The 25,868-nt window shown below is 39.6% G+C and overlaps 1 protein-coding gene across 1 annotated transcript; it reads right to left on the reverse strand.

Annotated features, from left to right (window-relative positions):
• Positions 1-7,835: 7,835 nt before the first annotated feature.
• Positions 7,836-9,425, reverse strand: LOC147900950 (large ribosomal subunit protein uL1). Its single transcript, XM_087375671.1, has 4 exons — positions 9,281-9,425; positions 8,771-8,990; positions 8,169-8,540; positions 7,836-8,054 (listed from the first exon to the last, which is right to left on the reverse strand). Exons 1-4 carry the CDS (start codon positions 9,283-9,285, stop codon positions 8,001-8,003), a joined length of 651 nt encoding a protein of 216 aa, XP_087231797.1. The 5' UTR covers positions 9,286-9,425; the 3' UTR covers positions 7,836-8,000.
• Between the last annotated feature and the right edge of the window lie 16,443 nt (positions 9,426-25,868).

The following is a 25,868-nucleotide window of genomic DNA, read 5'->3' on the forward strand; positions in this document are numbered from 1 at the left end:
TTTCATGAGATCACATGTCTTCTCGACACTTGGATGTCCCACACATGAGCTATCATGGCATTGTTGAAGGAACCTATATCTGAAATCATTTTAACTAGGTACAAGGTAGTTGCCATTATCTTTTAGCATACCTTTTCTAGATGCCACATCATCCTATTACCTAGGATTTAGTCATGATAGCTTCAATCCAAAGGCTCTTGACAAATTCATCCCACTTTTTCAGTCTCCCTTAACTTTGGTCAATGGAGCAATCTCTAAGACCATGAAATTCATATTATGCATAATGTGTGACAACACACCAGCAACCTTATTTTCCTTCCCTCTTCAATATCAAATGTTCATATTAAAATCCTGCATGGGCTCTACCCACCTAGCTTGGAGGCCACTCAAGTCTGGCTGTTTAAAAAAATACTTCAAAGTATCATGGTCCACATCCACGTGAAACTCTGAACCATACAGGTAATGCCTTGATGCTTTCAAGGCATGAATAACAGCATACAACTCTTGTTCATGAGTTGTGCAGTTATTACGTTGAGATATATTTTTAAAGCCTTCCCTCTTGGAGAAGGAGAAGAACCGCTCATTCTACATGCCACTTGTATTAGTTTCAACTTTCTAGGAAAGCGCTTTCTGGGGATCAACAATTTTTAACATTTGACCTGAGGCTACTACCCTCTTTATAGTGTTAAAACTCTCTTGTTCATTCTATCCCCATACATAATATTATGCTGCAAAAATAAAATGCATGAAAATAAAAGACAAGGGATGGTGAAATTTTGTTGGATTGAATACATCACATATACAAAAGAGGTACGTAATAGGCACTTATAGAAGTATCTCAGCAATATTGCAACCACCTTCTTCGGATCCATTTCAATCCCATCAGTAGTATATAATGAACCCCAAATACTCAAGTTCAACCATGCATAGAACAATTTTGTTTCTATCAAAAAATAGATTGTCATTTTCTCAAAGTATTGAACACTTTCTTTTAAGTGTTCACGATGCCCAATGATACTTTTACTGTAAATAAGAATGTCGTCATTAAAGTACTTCTCAATATACACGTGTAGTAAGTCATTCATAAGCATGGCAAATATCGCTGGTGCATTCGTAAGCCCAAACAGCATTACCAAGAACTCTTAGTGACTAAACCTGCTCTTGAAAGCCATTTTAGACACATCTTTGGCTCTAATCTACATATGATAATAACCACTGTTAAGATATATCTTGCTAAAGATATATCTTGGCTCTAAGCTGCATCTGATGATAACCATATATCTTGCTAAAGTTATGACTCCATGTAATGCATCTAGCAAATCATATATCTGAGCCATTGAATACTTGTGCTTAATGGTGATATTGTTCAATCCTTTGTACTCTATACAAAAACAAATAGTAGCATCTTTGTTCTTTTTCAATATCACAAGCGAAGCGAAAGATGAGGAATTGGGTTGTCAATCCAATTTCGTTAGCACCTGAGCTTCTTCAGGAAAGTTGAAGCTATAGGGAGGCCTATTTATAGGTTTCCCCCCCAAGATAAGTCCAATCTTGTGCTGGATGTTCCAATCTAGAGGTAACCCATAAGGCAATTCATCCCTTTAAAAAATCATAGAGCTCCTTTGCAATCTAATCTGTGAACTTGTGTATGCTCAGTACTAGTCAACACATTCTTGATCGACTCTATTGGTGCTATAGAAAGAAATAAAAACTCTTTTTGGAGTTTTTGAACTTCCATCGTTGAGACCAATGGTCCCTAAGGTAAATCTTTTTCACCTTGCAAAACGTATTGCACATTGTTTATCTTGAATTGATAAATGTGATTCTTCCAATCAACAATTAGATTCTTCTTAAAATTTTAGGCCATTCCTAGGGCTATATTTGAGTGAGAAAGCCTAGTCATTTCAAAGTCTCGTTTCTCTACATAGTCATGAATACAAAGCTCTAACTACATAACCCTTTGGTCCCATACTTTAGTAGAATTTTCATCTGCTAATCTAGGTGTATACACGTAGTCAGATGGATTAGCTTTTGAGTTTCAATTAATTACATTGTGTATTGACATAGAGTCAAACACCATTACGACATCATGGTTGGCTACTTGCCCTATCATCTTAAGTAACTTTGTTGCATTGAAGTTGTATGCCCCATTTCCCTATGGTCTTAGATAAGATGTTATTAGGTGCACTATGTTCTAGCTTAGCAACACAATAACATAGATACTAGCCTCTAAGAAGACCAAGCAATTGTAGCTGCATTTGATCAACTTTGGGACTCTCCTCTATTTCCATGTAGACTTACCACATGGACAATCCTTCCACTGATGAAGCTGAAGGCATCCAAAGCATAGGCCTTCTCTCCTCACCTTTCTTTTTGTTTCGCGATCAAAGGACTAACTGGATGGTCTTGTAGACACAACTTAGACCATTTTTCTTAACTCTGACTGCCCTTGCTTAGCCTGTAGTAGTTGATGAAAGCATCCTTTAAGGCAACATTTCTACTGGATAGTGTATGGGCCATTGTGTGTGATTTTGCTGCATCAGCCAGACTCCTAATTCTACCAGATCCACCCATGAGGTTCCTCCTTCAATTTCCATTCCATTTCCAGTGTTTTACCTTTATTGTTAGAGTTCCAAGTTTCGTGTCTAAAGAGTTGGGGGTTCTTTTTTAAAAAGTACACACTATCCAAAATTGTAATTGCAATTGCATACAAGCATAATCCAAATACCCAAACTCCAAAATTGTAAAGTTGTAATATAACAGAAGTATAATCAATCCAAAAAGACAAAGATAAGGTGCCCCCTTGTATTTGTCTAAGTCCAAATGCGCCATGTTTGTCTTCAAAACTAACACCCCACATCTCTCTGTCCTTCAAACTTATATGTTGACCTCTATCAATATATTGTCAAGAATGTTTAGTCCACTAAAAAAAAAAGCATTGATCATGAAGGGATTGCAAGCAAAAAAGCATTTGTAGTCAACGTTGGCATGCGAATATCCCCATCTGATAATTGAGCATGGCCTGCAACCAAATTACCACCCACGTTTGCTATTTAATATAATATTAATCCTGCTCAAACACTTTGTCAACCTTGCAATACTACCTTCTGGATAGCTCCAAAACATACAACCAGACAATCCCATTGCTGACAAGAATGCGAAATCAAGACAATGCAACAAACAAACTCAACGCAACTCAACAACCTGTTATTCTTCAAATCACTGACGTGATTCCATCATGCTACCCACCTGCAATTCCCCAAAGTACCACCAAACCCACCTTTACCATAGATCCTCTCCTCAACAGATACTACATTTAGCATCTCAAGCCAAATGTAGTACTTTACTACTAGTTGGGTAGACGTTCTTCGGCCTTAAAGACCATTAGATATCGATGCTCCAAGACCCACAATTGCATCCTTCACTTGTGTTTCCCAATCTATCACTACCCCACACCAATTGTTACAATCGATGCAAGCTAATCTAAAAACTTCCTGCTTAATTACAACTAACAATCATTGCTCTAACAACCATAGCTCTAGTGCAATCAAATCGACCACCTAATGCTCTAATACTAAAATATTATGCTCTGCCTCAACCCAAACCTTCTTCCAATCCTGGGAACTTTATCATGTAGCATATCGGACTATGGTGCAATCAACATCCTAGCCATACATAGTCAAAAAATTCGTAATGTATTTCCATTTTCGTTTCTTTAAGCTATAAAATCCATAGATCGATCTTAGATGTCACATGTCACATGTTTTAAGACCTATCTTTGATGCACCTTTTCTAGCCCTTCTTTGGATACATTAATTCACTTGCCCCTAGGCACATTTCCCAAATAGATGCACAAGGTTTTTGGCCTTAAGCTGGTAAATTGAGAATTGTGAACTTCCTCACTCAATGCTAGTGAATGCAAGGTAGTAATTTTCTTCACTCGATGGTGGCGAATGGAAAATCTATCTAATGTTTACAACTTCTTTAATGATATCATTGGCAAAGCATTGATATCATTGACCGAGCTATATGCTTGCTCAATGATGTTGTCGACCTAGCATTCACTCAGACAATGATATCAACCTAGCAATTTGATTAATCGATGGTATCATCAACTAAGTGATTGCTTGTTTGATCATCACTTATGCATTTTTGTAGTATAATCGAAATTCACTTTAGATTGTATAGTTTTATAAATTTACATTAAAATAATTGACATGATTGCTTTATGCTTCTACAATTTTTGTTATTTTGGCATAATAAGAGATTTTAATGCACTTTTAGTGCTTTTATAACAAATTTTAGTTTGTGTCCATTTGGTCGAGTTTTTTATTACTTAATCTAAATAGTTGATATGTGCTAATTGGACAAATCATTACAAAAATAGAATTTCATTCATTTTGATCTTTAAATCAATGAGTGCAAGTGTGTCCTATTTCGTTATTGAATGCGTTCCAATGTAGCTTATGTTAAACCACGACAAGAAAGTAATTGTCATTTGCAAGTTATATTAACATGTTGAAGTTATATTAACATGTTGAAGCTTGTGCATTGAAATCTTTAAAATTGCTTTGTGTAATATTTGGGAGCAAAAGGACATTTGGGATTTGCAAAGCACTATTAATTGATGAAAGGGGTTAAAAGGAAGAGAGAAAGTGCATATGATCAAACTATGGGACTAGGGGAGGAGTGCAATTAATGGGGAAGACAATAATAGGAGTCATGGGAGGTATTAAAGAGAGCCTCCATGCAAGTGTGGGGGAGGGTCCCAATAAGTACTTTGTGACTTAATGGTAGGGCTTAGCTATGTGGAATAAAAGATTAGGGTTCTCTTCTTTCTTAACTTTTAGGGGAATCCCCCCTTGTAATGAGAATCCAAAACCGACAACAAAAGCCTCTTCATGTTGGGCCACAACTAGAACACCAACCTTTAATACACCTTTTGGAGGATGGCCCATATATCCAAACCCTAGACATTGCTGCAAACAATTAGCCTACTGTCAGGTGTGATTAACCTATTCACCAACGTTGTTAATTAACCTGCCAAAACAAAGAATTGGACACTTTGTGTGCCCCCCAAAACTTTAATCCAAAATTCTGTTAGTGTCAATCTCATGAACCAAATTAAATTATAAACTTAATTTCAAACCCTACTATACTAAAACATCATATCCCTGCCATGCAATGTCCAAAAACATCCCCTTGCTCTCTATAGCTTCACCTCCCTCTAGATCTCTTTCATTTTCCCTTCCTCTCCAACTAGACTACTTCACACCCAATCTCCTCTTTTTCCAAATCCTTATCTCCCTCACCTTTCCCCCCCTCCTTCCAACATCTCCCCTTGCTCTATCACTCTCTACTTGCTCCCTCTACTCTTACACCGTTTCTGCTGCTCCTCCAAGCACCCTCACTCCTTTCAACTTCAACTAATATCACCTCTTACAAATGCCATAGACGAGAATAAGAGGCATGGATGTTGCAAGGGTTTGACACTGTGAGCAAGTTGCAGGAGTTATGAAAGAGCTTTCAAAGTGACCAGAATTGGCAAGAGAGTTAGGTTAATTTGAATATGTTAAGGTAGGGTTACATAGATTCAATTAACCATATTGGATTAGGTCAAGGTTAAGGTAGCATGGATTACTGAAGTATTATTCCCCTTCAGGATAAGTGAGTCGTCAATAAAATCAGCATGATCTAAAAAAATACTAACTTGTAAATCTCAAGACAACAGCCAAAGAGCTGGCCTATCATACAATACAACAATAATTCACATTCATTAACCAATTTATTTGTTGCACACCATTTAATCTGAATGATATCCATTACCTTACGCCCCCCTACTACTCAACTTTTAGTTGAAAATCTATTTGTATTTTGTGTGTGTGTGTGTGTGTGTGTGTGAGAGAGAGAGAGAGAGAGAGAATTTATTAAATGAAAGGGGAAGATCACATTAAAGAGGGAGAAGAATTCCCCTAAGGAACTGGCATGAAAGGGATCTATATACCTAGATGAATCCAGGAACATTCCCAAACTCATCATCTAAAAACACAACATAGTGCAGTTTCAATCTCATGATAGTCACTCACAAGGTTGAAAACCATAAACTCCATCATGCATAGCAAGGACTAGCTACTATGACATCCCCACTGACATCATCAGCGCCCAACAGTGGGTGTAGACCATAGTATAAAAATATGCTCTCACAACACATACTTGAGCATCCATTTATACAAAGTCTTTGTACTGAGTTTCTGTTGGCACTCCGGAGGTGAAGGGCAGACTCAGCCATGACGAAGGCTAGCACTAAAGGAGAAGGCTTATCAAAAGCTAGTCCAAAATCTCTTCATTCAAGCTACAACTGCTTGTGAAGTCTAAACGTTTTCATTTTAGTCTCTCCCCAACGAGCATGTAAATCTAAATCTAGCTGATAGGGCAACACACCATTTAAGATAGAAAGAATTATCACAATACCAGCAGGCTGCAACTTGGACGAAAACTTGGAAGAATTCCCCTAATGAACTGGCATGAAAGGGATCTAGTCATTCTGTCTAGTAATTAAACATGTCCTGTCCAACTCATCCCAAGTAATTAAATGGCATGAAAGGGATCATCTTTACACACTCATGAAAGAGATCCTGTTTAGACCCTTTCATGCCATTTCAAAATGAAAGGGACCATGAAAGAGACTTTACTAAATGAAAAAGGGAAAATAGAAGGCCGCACACACTCGTTCACTGTCTCTAGTAATTAAAACATGTCCTGTCCCACTCATCCCAAGTGAAGTAAAGTTTGAGGGAAAACCCCATTTCGTATTCTATTGGAATGCTTTTTAGAAGTGAGGCAGCAAGTTTGAGGATTAAGAAAGATTGTGAGGGATAAACTACCATAATTAAACAGATGAGCAAACAAAAACCCTAACATTAAAGAAAATTTCCAGGGTTAGAAAACCTAAGTACCTTCTGCAATGAAACTCTGAATGGATTGAGGAACATCCCCAAACCATTCAGTAGCAACAAGCAGAATGATGCAGTTTCAGCCTACTAAAGTTGAAAACCATAAACCATGATACTCATCCAGGACTAGCTATACTGCAACATCCCCAAAGTCAATGCCCAAAAATGGGGTAACCATTAGTATAACACAAGCCCACATTCATACCACATGCTCAACATTACAATTATACACAGATGTTCGTTCTGTTCTTCAGTCAGCAGTCCAAAGGTGAAGGCAAACTTTGCAGTGACAGGCCAATAAGGCTTCATCCAATAGTGGTCCAAAAGAATAATCCAAGTGTAGACTGGTACTTCATATTAGAGAGCACTTTTAACAAACAGGTGATAGGGTAATGCAATGCTCGGAAACTAACTTACAATGTTCATCCAGAGTTGACAGGAAATTGGGAGCAGAAACACTGCAATTGTTCATTTCAACCTTATGGGTGTGATAGAATCAGGCGTGTCTTGATTCCACACATACAAGACGTCTCAAGGCACTCGAGAACAGTCTTCATTGGGAGAATCTACCCAGGATTTATGGAGTAGGACATTGTATTAGAATAATAAATGTATTTGATTAAGAAATTCCAAGGAATCCGATTGGTATTTTCAAGGAAACAATAGATGTCAAATTCTGATGCAAGTTTCATGAGACACGAATACTATTAAGCGTCATGCTAAATAAAATTGGCAAGAGCAACCGCAGGCTGTCATTTGAATGGACTATGCGTAGCATTTGTCCCTCTCAACAATATCAATTGCTAATCATGACATAAAACAACTTATAGGCACATCAGACAGGTGCATAGCGAGTTTATCTATCCAAGTCAAACAACCATGGACAAAGGAATTCCACCAGATTACACTCATCTTCAAAACTTTGAACACGGTTTCCACAAGTACAACCAGAGGCAGTGGAACGTACGATTTCCAAGAAGAAAGTATGTGGTAATAAGAAAGTCCTCAAATTGAGGATGCAGATGCGTAAGAAGACCAGCATCAACTTTAAAAAATCCGCACAGGCTTGCCCATCGTGCTCTTTAAGTACAGAACTCTTACCTGCAGCAAATCAAAACCCAGCTTCATCAGCAAGATAACCATTAACAGTAAAGAGCACAATTTATAGAACATGTCAATAGCGAAAAACTGCTCGCTTGAGAATAAGAAACTCACGTTCTGCCAATTCTTCTTGAGTAAAGAGACCAGGAAGTTCACGCTAAGCTGAACATTCTGAAAAAGCTGCTTCTCTTCCATTTCTAAATTACCAACGGCAACACCCATGCACAGCACCTTCTTTAGCTGGAACTTCACAGTTGCTTTAGTCTCATTCACCTTGGCCTCAAGGGACTCCTGATGAGAAACAAGCGTGGGAAACTTGCCAGCTTTATTCAATCCAGGCCCTAAAAGGCGAGGGATCTGCTTGATAACCGCTTCAGATGCCAGGAAGGCATGGTACTTTTTAGCCAGCTTTTTCACAAGCTTCTTGTTCTTGTTCATCTTCTTCAGTCCATCGACATCCATGCAGTCGAGACCAATTTTTTCAGCCTGAAATGGATCAAAACTAAGAAGTAAGCGAACTCTTAACAGAACCAACTGTGCCACGACATGTGGTCTACATTGGGATGGGGTCTCAAGAAAAAAAGGCAGCACGTGCTTTGAACGAAGAACCCGCTCTAAAAATCCGGAAGCTTCTGACTGGACTGTAAATGGTAAAAACAGATGCTGCGAGAACATACAACTGGTGGCGCGTTGCCTGCACAATTGAGTTTAATTACCTCCTCGACGTGCTGGGCATCTCCAAGCATGCACACCTTCATCTTGGGACGAGGGATGTGCGCAAGCTTGACAGACCCACTAAAACGCTTATCCTTTTGAGGATCATAATTCTTGAGGCCGATTTGAAGTTCCACAGTTTCAGTAAACTTCCGCTTTTTCTCCTTGCCTTCCGTCGCAATCTGAGAAATGGCCTCCCTCAGCACATCGCTCTGAAGCTTACTGCAGAGGGGTAATCTAAAGTCAGACCCCGCAGGATGCCAAAGCCTAAACAAATGAAACTGCATTCCAGTGGAGGAAAAACCACTCCCAGGAGGGAAACGTAAAAACGCGAATGATTCCAACAGATCTGCGGGCGAAAAAAGCAGGCATGCGACAGAGGAGGCGGGGGCAGGGATCAAAGAGCAGGCCCTCGAAAGGGAAGCGGCAAAAAGAGCAAACAGATAGCCAAAACGAGGAGATGGAAGGAGATAAAAGAAGCGAGAAGTAAAGAAAGGAAAAAGAGAAGGCACCTCATGGCTGGCGTGTGGAGGATGAAGCCGAGCTGCGGAGCTTGGAAGCTATGGCGATGGCCGCTGCTGCGACGAACAAAAGAGAAGACAAAGACCGAGGACGGCTTCCCTTTTGTTGTCCACACCACTCCCAAACCCTAAACCTCACATCCCCTTCTTATTACTGCCCACATGACTAACATTAGTTGCTTATTTCACCCATCATTCTCTCCAAGGCCAAGGCCTCATGCCCTTTTTTTCTTTGCTTTGTGGATTTTGCCAATCCTAGCCCACCATCATTCCACTCCCAAAGCCCTGCGAGACAATTATAGCAGCAACTTGCAGCTTCTTTCCGACTGGCTCAAACAACCTGCAACCACCACCTTGTCAAGTCCTCATTACTCACATGCTGGAATCACAAAGCATTCATGGGGACATGCTTTTCGCAATGCTGGCTTAGCATCTCCCTGCTAGAGTTCCAACTTTAGCATGAGCGCGGGGAGGGCCTCTTATAGTCCGCCCAAGCTAGGCGTGGGTACTGTGTGCATTACACACTAGCTTGGGGGGGAAGCATTTAATAAGTAAGGCCGTCCCAAGGCAATAATTGAGGGCCTCTTGTCCTACTCCCCCTTTCTAGTGTACCACCGAGACCTCCTTCAAGGTCAGTCATCAATGCCGCCATCACCTCCACCACATATTTACTAGTACAGTATTTTCACAAACACACATAAGGCGGTGCAAAGTCTCCACATACAATCTGCTCTCGTCACAACAAGTAGCAAAGTTTCAAGCCAAGTATGGGGGCAAAGACCAGCAATTTCAGGCTATCTTACAACACCCTACACAAGAGGGCATTCATCTAGGGAAGCTATTGTATGGGGGTAGCCTCTTACACCCACCAGACATCTCATGTGTGGACTCCCAATCCCATTCTGTAGGGAGGATAAGATACCAAGACCCTGACACCCAAGCTTGCACGACTTGTTTCAAGCCCCCAAGCCGTCAATTCACCACACTAACATTCCATTAACCAAACAAGTCCTTGAGACAAAAGAGTTGCCTTACCCATATTAGGCATCAAAATGCTTCTTCCATCTCATCAATTAGAGAGAATGAGGGGAAAAGGGTAAACAACACCAGCATAGTCACATAAAACGAACATGCAAGCACACCTCTATGCCATTGGCAAAGGGCCCTAGCGCAAATACCTCTAATGCTAAAGCACTTCTACCCTCCCTGGACAACATTAACAATAGCAAGAACTGCCTTCTTGGTGGCTTACAATCTATCGGGTGTTCATAGGATACCTTGTATCCCTGCCAGTGTTTCCTCATTTAGGATGTTATGTAGAAATGTGCCACTTATTTGCAATAGAACAAGGAATGGACTTTAGAAGTAGGGAGCATTAGGCACGGTTAGTGAGGTCAAATCCTACCTATGCTAGACCCTTCTACTAGAAAGTAGGTGGCTCAAAAATTGAGCTTCAGTATGGAGGAATTACACCACTCAATCACCCAAAGGGCACTCCCTCTACCTTATAGCCAATGGTAATAAAAACACCAATCAATCACCCAAAGGGCACTCCCTCTACCTTATAGCCAATGGTAATAAAAACAATCTAGTTTCTCTAAGACAATCTCTCTGCACTCTACCAATAGCTCCATTAGAGCTCAAAGGATCTCACTAGCAAGGTAGAATGTGCATCCATTTGATGTTTTACAATTATAGGCTAGTAGTGCAAATGCTAGTTAAGTGCTCTTAGTTGAGGCTCAACCAACAACTCTAAGAAAATGTCAAGAAATCTAGAGGTTCTCCTCTAATAAAGTGCAAAAAAGTGGCCAAAATCTGTGAGCATTGATGTTAGTATGGGTCAGTCGATCAGTTTGAGGCTCTTTGGAGCTACAACATACTTGTCCTACGTTGAGGCTAGTATTGCTAATAGCAACAACTCAAGGAGGTCCTCTTCAGACTTCCTAGGGGATGTGGCATTTTGTTGTCAATTGCTAAATTAGTTATGTTTTAGTGACAACCACATGTCTATTTTGGGTTAGCTTCTTTTTGTGTTGCAATCCATTCCAACCTTTTTGTATAATCTTTCTCCTCTTTTTGGCCCTGCAAGGGTCCTAAGGGATGAACTTGATAGTTTGTGCTAATCAGGTCCATCCCGCTTTTTTTTTTTGGTGGGTTCAAATCCTTTCTTTTTTCTTTTTCTTTTTCTTTTTTTTAAAAGTGCTAAATTATATTAAAAAGGGGGGGTCATCTAGTGTTCACAGAAAACCTGCAAAATATATACAACGAACATTTTCATTTTCACCCGTAAAAAATATTTCCTCAATTTTGTAACATTTGCAAAATTTTAGGCAATTTAGTTATATTTTACTGAAAAAATCATCAAATTCTCAGGGAAAACCTTCAAAATTTGAAACTCGGAGTTTTGTGATTTGTTGAGAAAAATGTTTTCTGTGAACACTGGGGTCATCCCCTTGCAAAAAGAGACCCATTACAAAGCTTGCCCTATAAGGGAGCGAGCTGAAGGCCTATGCTGCGAATAGCAATGCAAAAACTCGCCTATCAGCATGCAACTTTCCACATTCAGAATGGCTTGGCTAGCCACAAGATCCTCCCTTGCAAGCACCCTACTAAAATCCCTAAGAAATACCTTGCCCACTACCACGATAGCAGGGACTCTACAACCTGGTTGCACTTTATGCTGAAAGGTGTTTTTGTTTCTCACTTCCCAAATCCCTAGGATGACCGTAGCTCTCAGATATGGCCAGCTAGCCACCAACGTCAATGGGAGCTTGAACGTGTCACCTAGGAGAGGCAAGCACCATTGCAAACCTATGGCAAACTTGGATATTAGTCCCGCATTCCTTACCGCCCTTTCCATCTTCTGCCATATTTCCCTCACTGCAGAGCAATTCCTCGGAAGATGCCTTAGGTCCTCTAACCCATTCTGACATAGCATGCAACCCGGGTTAATTACCACCCTCCTTGCTAGTTTGCTTTTGACAGGTAACCATTGGTTGATGATTTTCCAAAATGCATTTGGCCTTCCCTACAGTGCATCCCTTCCAAATTTTGTTGAGCCATGTCTTCCACCACTTTTGGTTGTGCTCATGGCCCATTTTTGATTGAGTTGAACTGCAGTTGAGCCTTTTGTAAATAATTTTTGTTGATATCTTGTGCAAGGGTGTCTTCCCCATGAACCATTGAGCCTCTTTACCATCCTGAGCGAGAGGCAATTAGGGCCAGTTTTTGGGGATCCTCTCTAAAACAACCCGGAACAGATCAGCCTCCCCATCTAAAAGTGGCATCTCATTGCGAATCTCATCCAGAGTTTTCCAATATGCCTTGTAGGAATTCCACAGATCCTGAGTTTAAAGCTTTTATGAAGTCGAGTGTAGGAAGGTATGATCTTGTGGTGGTGGATGGAAACATTTGTTGTTTATATAGTTGATTTGATCTTATGTATCAGTACATTTTCTAAATGAGTTTAAAGCTTTTATGGAGTCAATTTCACTTTGTCATTTTCTAAATGAGTTAAAAGCTTTTATGAAGTCATTTTCACTCTTGTCTCATTGTTGTCGTTAGCTCATAATATTTTACTTTAGTTGCCTAAAATGTGTTATCCATGGAGTCTAATGTGTCATCATTTGATTTTTAAAGACCCATGCATCTTTTGTTGGCTTTGCTTGGTAGAAAATGTCATAGTTGATGACATCCACATCCCCAAAGTACTCATGAAAATTTATTTTCAAAAACCACATATGCAACTCTGCGAAGTTGAAAGTCCTTCTTTCTAAAAATAAATTTCATCAAATACAAGCAATTGTACTTGTTTCTATAGGGCACTCAAAGTATCTAGCTTTTCACATGCCAGGGATGTCAGGTTCTGGCTATGTATTGCAAGTATATTGCACAAGGTATGGTGGTGCCATTTATGTTGTATGCTACCTTTACGATGTATGCAAGCATAAGAACCTTAGGCAGGTTGATGTCATTGCATAATAGTCTTTGATTGTAATATCTCACTAATCCGTGGACAATGAGAATAAAGAGATCTGTTTTCCCTGTTCCTGTGCCACCCACCAGGAATAAATGTATTTTTCCTCCGACTGAATTCTCTTGTGTATCATCACATCATCAAATATATCCCTTTGTTCTTTATTGAGGGATCTTATCTACTTAATAGTAAGTGTTTCTTTATAGCAGTGATGAAATTGTTAGTTCTTTCAGATCTTTACAACATTGGCATGTCTAGACCTATATCATATTCGACTTCATTCAAGTTTATATTGTTAGGAATGTAGTTATTGTCTTTATCATTTGTAATGTTTAAGTTCTCTACGTTTCTAATTTTTTGTAGCAATTTGTCATAATTGAACTTGTGTAAGTTTTTTCTATTTATTATAACATTTTCTCTTGCAAGATAAGTATGTTCCTATGTGCCGAATGTTATGAGTTCTTGGTTTCCATGATCTTGAAATGGATAGTACAGCAATAATTGCTCTCTAAAGTAGTTGTTTGGATCCTTTACCTTGTTAAATTCAACTAGTCATATGATTTCAAGTTTGCATCGTTTTTGGTTGTTCCATTTATGTGATATTTAGCTCCAAAGGATTGTTCCATTTATGTGATTGTATTTAGCTCCCAAGGATGCTAGGCAAATATGGTCCATGTTTTGACGCTTCATCCTTTTGTTAGTGATTGTTTCATATGTTAAGTTTGTAGAATTGTCTTCTAATTTTTGTAGTTGATGTTTTCTTTTTAATATCAGCTCTCTATTGTCTTTTGCATTCACATTGATAAAGTGGAATTCTCTTGATGTTCTACTTAATGGCAATGACAATGTTATAAAAGATGCTAGTGTATCACTCATTTGAGCATGCATGAAGGCACTTCCCATTTTTCGCATTCCATTTTGTGTGTTTGAGTTCTCATATTTGCATTCTTTCATGGGTTCTTGCAAGGTTTTTGTTATTGTTTATGATATAAGAAGTACAGTATCAAGTTGTAGCCTATGGGTCCATAATGAAGTGTATGTCCATGTTAGATTTGTTTTTTTATCGAAAGCGTTGAAGATGTCCTTTGGTCTTTTAAAAATAGAGTCGGCTTGGTTAGTTGAGATCTTATTGATGGCATATATGTTCTCATATCTATATTCAATTCTTTCATCCACTCATCTATTGTCAGTGTTGTGTTTAAGGTAATAGAGCACATTTATGCATATATATTTTTATAAATATATTTGTTTAAACTATGCTTGTTGCTATATTGCAATGGTGTGAGTATCATGATTTGATGAATTGGAGACTTTGGATAATGGAAACAAGATTATGCATTGTTATGTTGTATGCATTTAGATGTATGTTTGTGTATTTGAATATCTTTCATATTATCATTTAAGGAATCTTTGTTGCATGTTATGTATTTGTCAATAAACATTGTTAATAAAAGATCCTTAGTTTCATTATTGTGATTGTATATAGATTGTGTTTGTCAATTCTATGGAGTAATGAATTTTTAACATGACACAAGTGGCTCCCATATGTGCTCTGCACAAGAGAAGGTTAGGAAGAAGGTTGGTGGCCCAATTGCCGCATCATTGCAAATGCCTCTTTATGTAGCTTCTCCTTGTAGTCTGGAGAAACTCTTAAAGATTCAAAATTCCTTTACCCTATCCTTGATTGAAAATGTTTGTATTATTCATGACATCTCTGGGTAAAAGTGTTTCTTTTTGGAGCATCCCAAGGAACTTTAGCTCTTTAATGTGCTTGCCTTGGAATAACCCTAGTAGCTTTTGATTTTCACATGGTACTACGAATTGAACTTGTGTCTGATTATCAAGCAGTTGTTTTGCACTAATCAAATTATGTATCAATGTCATCCTCTTTATATTCTTCTATTGTTTCCTCTTTGTTATCTTTTGTGATGTTGTTGATTTTTTAGTATGGTCACATGGTTGTACCATTCATTGTTTATAGTTGTATCCTTAGTATGATATAGAGGAGTTTTTAAGAGTGAGTGTATTGCATTCATGAGTATTACCAGCCTAACATTTCTCATAAGATGACTTGACTTGTGCTCCATTTTCTTTATAATACCAATTATCATGCTAGCGTCATCGTCCAAAATTCATGGTAAGATGTTTTGTATCTTTGTTACATTTGCTAAAACATTTACAATGCTACTTTTGACAACATATGGACCATCAAAAGTGAGCTCTCTTATTTTTATGAAAGCTATTCTTGGAGATTAAGCATTCTTCTATTTCATTCAAAACACATACTTCTTCTATTGGTTCATTTATACATATTTGAGTAGGAGTAAAGTTTTTAGGTAGCCTATCTTTTTGTATAGCTATTCTACATTTTTTACATATACAATACTCTTTTGCTTTGTACAAAGGGAGCAAGCTTTTTTTCTTCCCATTTCACTTATCCATTGGAAAGTTGGTTTCTTTAAGAGTGAAGATTGTTTTTTTTAAAGAGTTCACATGAAAAACATTCATAACATGGTGTGTTTTTTAAGCTTGTTTGTAGTTAAGAGTTCATAGAGTAACTCATGGCTCTTATGTGATGTTGGGAAGCCTTCAATGGTTGTTTTTCTTAATATGGCCTATTTGAGCATCTACAAGGTCACTTAGATCTTCATGTCTCATTTATGAGCAATAAAATAAATTGTAAATCCATTTGAGTCTCTAAAGGCCTTTTTTCTCTTGAATCACTCTGATTGTTATAAAGTTGCTGTCTAAAACATCCATTTATAAGCTATGGACAAGGTTTATTAATGTGTAACTTTATGCACTCTTGCTTGAGCCATTTATTATGCTCATAACGTTCCTACAACATTGCATTATTCAATCACTTGTTTGACTAATCTATTGGCTCAATTGTGTCTTGAGCCCTTGGTTGATCACTTATGCTCAACCATTTGTCTCATGGAGTATTTTATGGAAAGTCACATTGAGCTCATCAAGACATTAATTCATCATAGAGTATAATTTCGTAGGAATAAGGGTTGACAATGTCCTCTCCCTTACATGCAAATTGTTTCCTCATTTAGCTCTCTCTCAAAGGCTATTGAGCTTCCATCCATCACTTCTCCCTCCTTGGCTTCCTGATCTCTCTCTCTCTCTCTCTCTCTCTCTCTCTCTCTCTCTCTCTCTCTCTCCCTCCCTCGCCCCCCCTTCTCTCTCTCTCTCTCTCTCTCTCTCTCTCTCTCTCTTGCCCCCTCCCTTCCTCCCTCCCTCCCTCCCTTTCTCTCTCTCTCTCTCTCTCTCTCTCAATGTGTGTGTGTGTGTGTGTAAATTTGTATATTTATGTATTTATATTTATATTTATATGAATGTCGCCTTGTTGGCTGTTTGTCAGCTGTATGCATGCCTTGTGAGACCTTCTTTGACTATGGATTCTATCCTGTGCCAACTCATGCTCCATGTTGATTTGTTGCAACTCTCTTATTTGTCAATTTCTTAGAGCTTTCTACCCTTTGCCATGTTTCACCCTTCGTGTCTCTTGGACATGTGTATCTTGCGAGTTGTGTGTTCAAATATTTTCAAACCAACCAACATAGAGCATAAAGCAAATATATATTTATTCATGTTCTCTCTCCAACAATTATCAGCTTTTATTCGCAATGTGTTAGGTAAACATCCGTGAGCATCTCTGACCTTTCTTATTGCTTTCATGATTGATGTAATAACCTGGTTACTATCATGGTCATGCAAACTATCAATCCATACATCATAAAAGATTCGGTATCCATGTACTAATACTCCACACAAGTGTGTTTTTAGTCCACGTTTGCCCTCCAATGCTAGTGGGATACGTCTATATCATGGCAAAGTTGTTGTATTCTGGTCCATGCCATCAATGGTGATGCACATGGACTTATCGACATGTGAAATAGCTTCCCCTCTCCAAGAAGCATACAACTTTCGAGCATCCTACACATGACATAAATGGATTGATCACCATTTAATATCTTCCTCATTGCTGCTCACATTTACTATGTTCAATGGCATTTTTTAATTCATCACATGTCTTACATTTTGACATCCTTTGCTTTGATGATGTCTTGACATGGCAAAAATCTCTACGCCAAATTTTGTACAAGGTTGACCGTGAAATCATGCTCTTGTCTCTATCTTGTAAAGTTTTATTGACAGTTTCTAGGACGACCTTCTTTGTCATTCCCAAAGGAAGATGTTGTTGACATTCGACACGTCCATCTAGCATTGTTTGTTGAAGATGAGGTTGTCGTAATGCATGGTCTTCGAGAACTTGCTTTAATGTTGCGGTTGCATTTATAGTGCTTCCATGGCATTTAAGCTTGTAGGTATTTCCATGAATTGTATAAACCACTTTTTCTTTCACCTCTGCCTAGATGGTCTAGTATGTGCCATGTGATAGTCCAGTTAACCATTGATATCCTCGATTACAAATGGGTCTCCCATTAACCATGGGTTTCAATCTAGGTTTATAGTGTCTTGTGCTCAAATCTTGATCAATGCCTTGATGAAGAAAGCATGAAAACTCTTGAAGAATTAAAGGCTCAAATTAGCCTTGTTTGAATTAAGAAGACATGTTTCTCCTGAGAGTGATCTCAACGGAAGCAAGAACGGAAGAAGGAGAGAGAGAGAGACAGAGAGCCACAAGTTTTGGTGGGTGCAGAACCACCCTAATCTTCTTTTTCATTCATTTATATATGTGTTTGAGTATTGTACATAACCGGGGTAAAGGCACAGTGACCTTTAACCCCCACAACCTCCCACTTAAAGGACAACGTGCCTTTAAGGATGAACAACCAGTGAGCATACTATCCAATGCCCATCAATACACGACAATACTCAAACCACTGACTAGGTAGACTCTTCGTCAGCATATCTGCAGGGTTATCATCTGTATGAACCTTGACAAGCTCTATGCGCTTGTCCTCAAGTACCTCCCTGATTAAATGGTACCTAACCTCAATGTGTTTGGTCTTTGCATGAAAGACCGGATTCCGTGCTAGCTGAATAGCACTCATGGAATCACTATGCAATGTCGGTACACCTGTATGAATCCCCAAATCTCCCACTAGCCGATCAAGCCATATAGCCTCCTTGCAACCCTCTGTGGCTGCAACATACTCAGCCTCTGTGGTAGACAAAGCAATGCACTTCTGTGCGCGAGACATCCACGACACTGCACCACCTGCAAAGGTGAACACATAACCAGAAGTGGATCTCCTACTATCCACATGCCCTGCATAGTCTGAATCTGTGTACCCAAGTACACGCATGTCTCCTTTACCAAAGCAGATGCACATCTCCTTGGTACCCTTCATGTACCTTATGATGCACTTAACTGCCTCCCAATGCCTCTTTCCTGGATTAGCCATATACCGGCTAACAACTCCCACTGCAAATGCAATGTCTGGTCTAGTAGCTATCATAGCATACATAAGACTCCCAACTGCTGATGCATAAGGAACCTTGGCCATCATGGCCCTTTCCTCATCTGATTTGGGACTATCTGTATGACTCAGTTTCACATATGGAGGCAATGGAGTACTCACTGTCTTCCCCCCCTCCATATTGAAACGCTGCAATACTTTTGTAACATACTCTTTTTGTGAAAGCCAAAGGAGTTTCCTACTCCGATCACGCGTGATGCGCATACCAAGAATATGACTTGCAAATCCCAAATCCTTCATATCAAAGGCCTCATGCAACTTGGCCTTTAATGCATCTAGCTCATAAGTATTCTTGCTAGCCAATAGCATATCATCCACATATAGTGCCAGGATTATCAGGCTATTATCCTTAGCCCTTTTAGTGTAGAGGCAGTGATCAATTTCACTCCTTCTAAAACCCTGGGACCGAATGAAAGCATCAAACTTCTGATACCATTCTCTAGGCACTTGCTTAAGACCATAGAGACTCTTCTTCAGCTTGCAAACTAAATGCTCTTTGCCCTTTTCTTCAAAGCCTTCCGGCTACACCATGTAAATTTCCTCATGCAAATCCCCATGTAAGAAAGCTATCTTGACATCCATCTGCATAAGCTCCATATCCTCTAATGCCACTAGTCCAAGCATGCATCTAAGTGTGGTCATCTTCACAACCGGAGAGAATATCTCATCAAAGTCCACACCCTTCTCTTGCTTGAACCCTTTAGCAACCAAACGGGCCTTGTACCTAGGCACATCATCACCTGTGACCTTCATTTTGTAGACCCATTTACATGGCAATGCTTTCTTTCCATGTGGCAAAGAAACCAAGTCCCAAGTCTTATTCTTCATAAGTGAACTCATCTCTGATTGCATAGCATACTCCCACTTGTGTTGATCCTCGTGCATCATAGCCTCTCTGTAGCAAGAAGGCTCCCCGCAATCAGTAAGCATCACATAGTCTACCCCTGGAACAAACCTATCAGGTGGTCTAGACACTCTAGATGATCTTCTCAAAGGCATTTCAGCTTGCTGTCCCATTTGCATATCAGCCACATTTGGCTCATTATTTCCACCAATAGATGATTCATCATCTACCCTTGATTGTATACCTGTGGGAGTACTTGGTGGTACCATTTCTTGCACATTTGGTGCATGGACAGCTTGCTGTCTATCAACATATGCAGGTGGATTCACATCCTGGAAAGTGATTCTCCTGATTTCCATATCCCTCATGGGTGCCTTATGCATCTTCTTCTCATTGAAGACCACATCATGGTTGCGTATGATCTTCTTTGCTTCTGGATCCCAGAGACGATAGCCCATCTCTCCACTTTCACCATAACCCAGAAAGATGCATTTCCTAGACTTAGGATCTAGCTTCTTTCGAAGCTCTTTTGGCACATGTGCATATGCCTCACCCAAATATACGCAAATGAGAGTAAGAGGGCTTCTTGCCACTCCATGCCTCTTCAGGAATACCACCATCCAAACTCTTACTAGGTGATCTATTGATCACATGCACTGCAGTCTTCATTGCCTCAGCCCAAAAACCACCAGAAAGACTTGCATTGGAAAGCATGCATTGCAACCTTTCTTGAATGGTACGGTTCATCTTTTTTGCAACTGGATTTTGCTCTGGAGTACGAGGGGATGTGAGCTCCCTCTTAATCCCACGTGTATCACAGAAATGCTGAAAGTCATGAGAGAGATACTCTCCACCATTGTCAGTCCGTAGGCATTTAAGTGTTCTACCTGACTGATTCTCAACCAAGGCCAGCCATTTCTGAAATACCTGGAACACATCACTCTTCCGAGCTATAGCATAAGCCCACACTTTCCTAGTTGCATCATCAATGAATGTCACATAGTATTCAGCCCCGCCTAACCGTGTAGGCATGGGACCACATACGTCTGAATGCACCAAATCAAGCATTTCAGACTCTTTCTTTCCCCTTCTTTTATGGGCTGATTTAGTCTGCTTCCCATAGAGACAATGCTCACAAAATTCAAAATCAGAGAAACTCAAATGCGGTACATAACCCAAACGGCATAAGAGTTTCATTCCATTCTGGCTCATGTGCCCCAACCTGCAATGCCACAAAGAAGTGCTTGGCTGCTTTGTTATTGCAACAACATGATCAAATACCCCTGATACATGTAAGGGATACAAAGTCCTACACTTGGCACCCCTGGCCAAAAGCATAGAGCCCTTTTGAATTTTCCAACTCTGAAAGCGAAAAGTGGTGTGAAAACCAGCATCATCTAGCTGACCCACTGAAATAAGACTCTTGGTTAGCTTAGGCACATGTCTCACATGTTTCAAAACAAATGCAGACCCATTTGCAAAAGAAAACTTTATGTCACCTGCTCCCACTATGTCACATGCATAGTCATTTCCAAGATGCACACAACCTGTCTTTCCACTGTCATAAGTGGAGAACCATTCCCTATGGGGAGTAACATGGAATGAAGCACCAGAATCCAAAATCCAATCCTGGGAATATGCATCATCTGAAGTGGTAAGCAACTCTGTAGATAAACTAGACATGAAGAGAACGTCATTGTCACTATCATGTGTGACTGCATTGATCTCCTCGATCTTCACTTTTGCTTTGTCTTCCCTTGGACTTTCTTCCTTTTGATTTGCATCCCAATTTGCATTCTTTTTCTTATTCTTTTGCTCTGTTTTCAGCTTTTAGCAATCCTTTTTCATATGGCCCTTCTTGCCACAATGGTAACACTCAATGTTCCGTGCCCTGGATTTGCTACGAGACTTCCCTCTTTCTTGGGACTTCCCCCTGAACTGTGATCTGCCCCTTTGCACATTTAAGGCTGCATCCTGCTTGTTGCCATCCATAGACTTCCGTCTAATCTCCTCGGCCAACAAGCTACCCACAACAGTACTCCACCAGGTGCAGAGTTACTGACAGCTGTACAGAAGGTATCCCATGAGGATGGCAATGAACATAAGAGAAATATTGCCTTAGTCTCCGCATCAAAATTCATCTTCTGAGCCTGAAGCTGGCTGAAAATAATATTGAATTCATTCAAGTGAGAAGCAATGGAGACCCCTTCCTTCATCTGCAGCTCAAACAACCTCTTCATGAGGTAAACTTTATTAGAGGCAGTTTCCTTCTCATAAGTGGCACACAGTTTCTTCCACAAATCTTCCGTAGTCTGCTCATTCACTACTATGAAATAAACTGACTCTGCAAGATGAAGTCTAATAGTAGACTGTGCTAATGCATCCAACTCATTCCAATCATCCTCAGACATATTTGCAGGCTTAGCTTCAATCCCTGCCCAGGGTTTAATCTGCTTCTTTTGAATAAGCACATCCCTTATTTGTTCTTTCCACAAAGAAAAGTTTGTCCCATCAAACTTTTTAATGCTGAAAAACTCCTTTTCAGACATGGAAGAGGATGCCATGATGCAAATGAAACAAAATCCCAAATGCTAGTGCTTGCAAGAGAGAATCACACCAAATACTAGGTGCACCCAAATGTGTATGCCACAATAGAGTGAAATATCACCAAAACTCAAAGCTCAAAGCATCAAAAGATGCATCTGACTCATGTGCATATACTATGCATCCATATGAGCAAATCTGGCCCAAAAGAAAATGCCAATAAGTGCCAAATGACTCAAGCATAAACACTGTCCACTGGCATATGCATCAATAATATCTCATCCAAGAGAGCATAGCACTATCAGTGCATCACCTACAATGTGTCAAAGCTGTCCCTCAGCTTAAAATAGCATCGATGTGCAAAGCGTCCATAAAAATAGCATCCCACAAGGCAATTTGGGCCTATCAGCGCATCCAATAAGGATCGTAATGCATCCAAATGGCCTATAAATCATCCACTGCAACCCAATGCATACCACGAATGAGCGCACACTGCTCAAACTACACTGCTCAAACTGCAACCAGAGTGATCTGCATAAGGTATGCTCAAGAAATCATAGTCCTACGGTAATGACCGCTACTAAAAATAGAACCTGAGATGCCTCAAAACATGGGCGCCATTGCATAATCGGACTCAGCAAGAAAATCTGCAAATATCTCTCTTCTGCCAAAACTTCAAAATCCCAACCGATGAGTGAGAAATGGGAGTCAATAGTTATCCACTGCCATGTGGCATAAATCTAAGGTTTCAAAACCTTAGAATGAAAAATGCATAACAGAGAGACGAAATCGAATACACAAAGATCTATAACTCTGAAAATCCTCCACCGAATCATGCAAGGACTGACAGGTAGGGGTTTTTGGGCGTCCGGAGCGCAATGGGATAGACGGTTTTGGAAACGTTGGTCTCAATCACTAGGTCCAACACACGGACTGAAAAACGTTTTTGGAAACAGAGTTGTTTGTAAACTCCACCGGAGTGCGAATGATGAGCAACATAGAAGTTTTAGGACCTCCTGAGTCCACCGGAACTGACAGATCTACAAATGGTTGCTCCAAACTTGAGTTCCAACACCCAGGCAAAAAACGCAGAAACTGACACAGTGAGTCAGAAATCCAATGAAATGATCCCAGATTCAAGAATGAAGGTGTTTCCAAGCTCCTGAAGTGAAGTGGACACCAAAAGCAAGCAATAGTTGCCTCTACAAGTCAATACGGAGTCTCTGTCATCGAACGGAATAGGGAAAAGCTCAAAAAACGACTTTTTCTTTGAAAACACTTAACAGGCTCTCAAAACCACTTCGCAAAGCCAAAGTGACTTTTCCAAAGGTTCCTCCAAGGTCTCTACACACTCGGATGCAAGTACTCGGATGCAAGTACAGTCGCCCACAAAGCTTCCCACAGAGCTTCTCCTTCCTCCCACAGAGCTGCTGAGCTTCAAGCATTCAGACACGCTCAGCTAGATCACCCGGGCTCTGATACCAGTTGAGAGTGATCTCAACGGAAGCAAGAACAGAAGAAGGAGAGAGAGAGAGACAGAGAGCCACAAGTTTTGGTGGGTACAGAACCACCCTAATCTTCTTTTTCATTCATTTATATATGTGTTTGAGTATTGTACATAACCGGGGTAAAGGCACAGTGACCTTTAACCCCCACATCTCCAATAGACTGTCCCTTAATTTAGCTCTCTTTATTCTATAAATATATAATGAATATTTCAACCTCAAAAAAGCAAAAATTTCAGAAAAAAATATGGTCTCTATTTGTGGTCTTCCCCAGCCACCATGGGTGAGCCGAGCCTATGTCTCTATTGCCAAATCATTAAATTATGGCATGGCCATAGACAGAGTCTTCTTCTGCCCGCATGCTCGTCTGCGTGTCATTTCCTTGCAGCGTCGTCAGATGAAGTACACATCGTCTTGAGCTGAATTCATGTCAGAGGCTTGAGGCTCATATCTGCAAACGACAATGCATCTATGGCATTCTGTGCTTGTAGTCGCAGAGTGCCTTGTTTATTAACTTGTTGTTCCATCTGAATCCAAACTTTATGCATTTCTACCCTCACACCTCTGCTTCTATTGCTGGTGTTATTGCAGACTCTTCCACAGTCCCGGTTGCTAGCTCTGTGTCACAATCCCAGCTTCCTCGCCTTTGTTTATGGGCCGTGTAGCTACTGTGTCCCTCCTCTCTGCCCCCCTCGTTGGTCCGCCACCTCATCTCTATTGTCAAAGTTTTGTGCTTATCTCTACTGGCCCATCTCTGCTCCCTATTGCAGCTTCTACCGACATGTTGCAGCTTCTACCGACATGTTGCAGCCTCAATGGCCTCACCTCATGTGCCTCATCTCTACTACTTCATGGCTTAGGAGAGGAATCCCCTTTGAGTGCCATGTAGCATAGCTTTGAAGGGCACGTGGATTCTTCAAAATAAGTATATATAGATATAGATAAAAAGTCAATATGGTATGTGCCCATAACATGGAAAAAATGAAAAGTGCTATGAAAAGCCATTGAAGATTGATACGCTCATGTCTTGAGGCAATCATCTTTTCTTTGGGAAAGGCTTTAAAAAACAACCACTCTGTCCTAGTATAGGATAGAGAGGTGGTTTCTAATTGTCAACATCATTTAGACCAAGTGTCTAAGCATGTGGGTGTGTATGTGCCGGTCCTGAGTTCAAGCCAGCTCAGAATTCTATATTAGTCACCCAATATGGGGGTGCTATTGGCACTTTCAATTTTAGTACAATGAAAAAAGAAAAAAAAGGAGAAGTTTGAGTACAGGTTTATGGTTAAGAAAGAGAAATTTAAGTTTGAAGAAGAGATTTTTTGAAGTTAGGTGCACATGTAAGTGATGGAGTGATCTATTCCATATGCATATGAAGGGCCAGAGCTAGTTTGTTCTTTATATTACTCCAGATGTGATTGACATGGCTGCCGCAAATTGTTGTTGGCCCATGGATATCCAAATGGTAATTGTAGTTTTCCATCATAATTTCAAGCATCTTTGAACTTATTATGGTTTTAGACATGTCAATGTTAAAATCTCTAAGCAATATTCTGCAATTACTTTCATTACTCATTTTTTGAAGATTTTTTTTTAAAAGGTCCAATAAAATGTTTATGTTAATTGTTGTAGATGTTTAGAATTATATAATCTTTCATCTTTGAAACATATGTTTATGAACTTCTATGCCATTTGGTGCATATGTATGAAGCCTTATACTTTTATGCAATAAAATACAAAATCCGAATGAGGAAAAGGTGGATAACGTTGTAGACTTTAGAGGCATGCATGTGTGAAAGTTTTTTGTTCTGGTTTCTTGTAAGCAAATCGCATATAACTATATTAAATTCATTGTTTCTTGTGTGTCAATCTTGCTTTTAGTGAACCACCTTGTGTGTGAATATTGAACAATTATGTTAAATGTTTGAGATATTGAATTGAGTTCTTATAATAGTCATGTTTCAAAGCTTTTGACAAGCTCATTTTGATCTTGGGAGTTTTGTTCTATGAGAAGCTTTCTCATTTTTGAGGGATACCACCTCCTTGTTATGTTCTTGTTAGTGATATTATTCAACAAAATAGCCTTTCTTTTTCAAGGACTTAATAGGCTCTAATACTTGTAATTTTTCTTCTTTCTATCTTTATTATGATCAATTACATCAATGTAAGCCTCTTTCTATCTTTAATATGCTCAATTATATTAATGTAAGCCTTTCATAAGCCCTTGTTATCTTCACATAAAGCTTTTTTTTGT

This window comes from Dipteris shenzhenensis, chromosome 6 (assembly GCF_047967505.1).
Source record: "Dipteris shenzhenensis isolate YYH24624 ecotype China chromosome 6, Dip_SZ_1.0, whole genome shotgun sequence".
NCBI classification, from domain to species: Eukaryota; Viridiplantae; Streptophyta; class Polypodiopsida; order Gleicheniales; family Dipteridaceae; genus Dipteris; species Dipteris shenzhenensis.

Coding starts and splice junctions, on each gene's coding strand:
- LOC147900950 (XM_087375671.1), bottom strand. Junction 8,541..8,770: donor ATGCCCAGCACGTCGAGGAG/GTAATTAAACTC, acceptor GATCCATTTCAG/GCTGAAAAAATTGGTCTCGA. Junction 8,055..8,168: donor TCAAGAAGAATTGGCAGAAC/GTGAGTTTCTTA, acceptor GATTTGCTGCAG/GTAAGAGTTCTGTACTTAAA.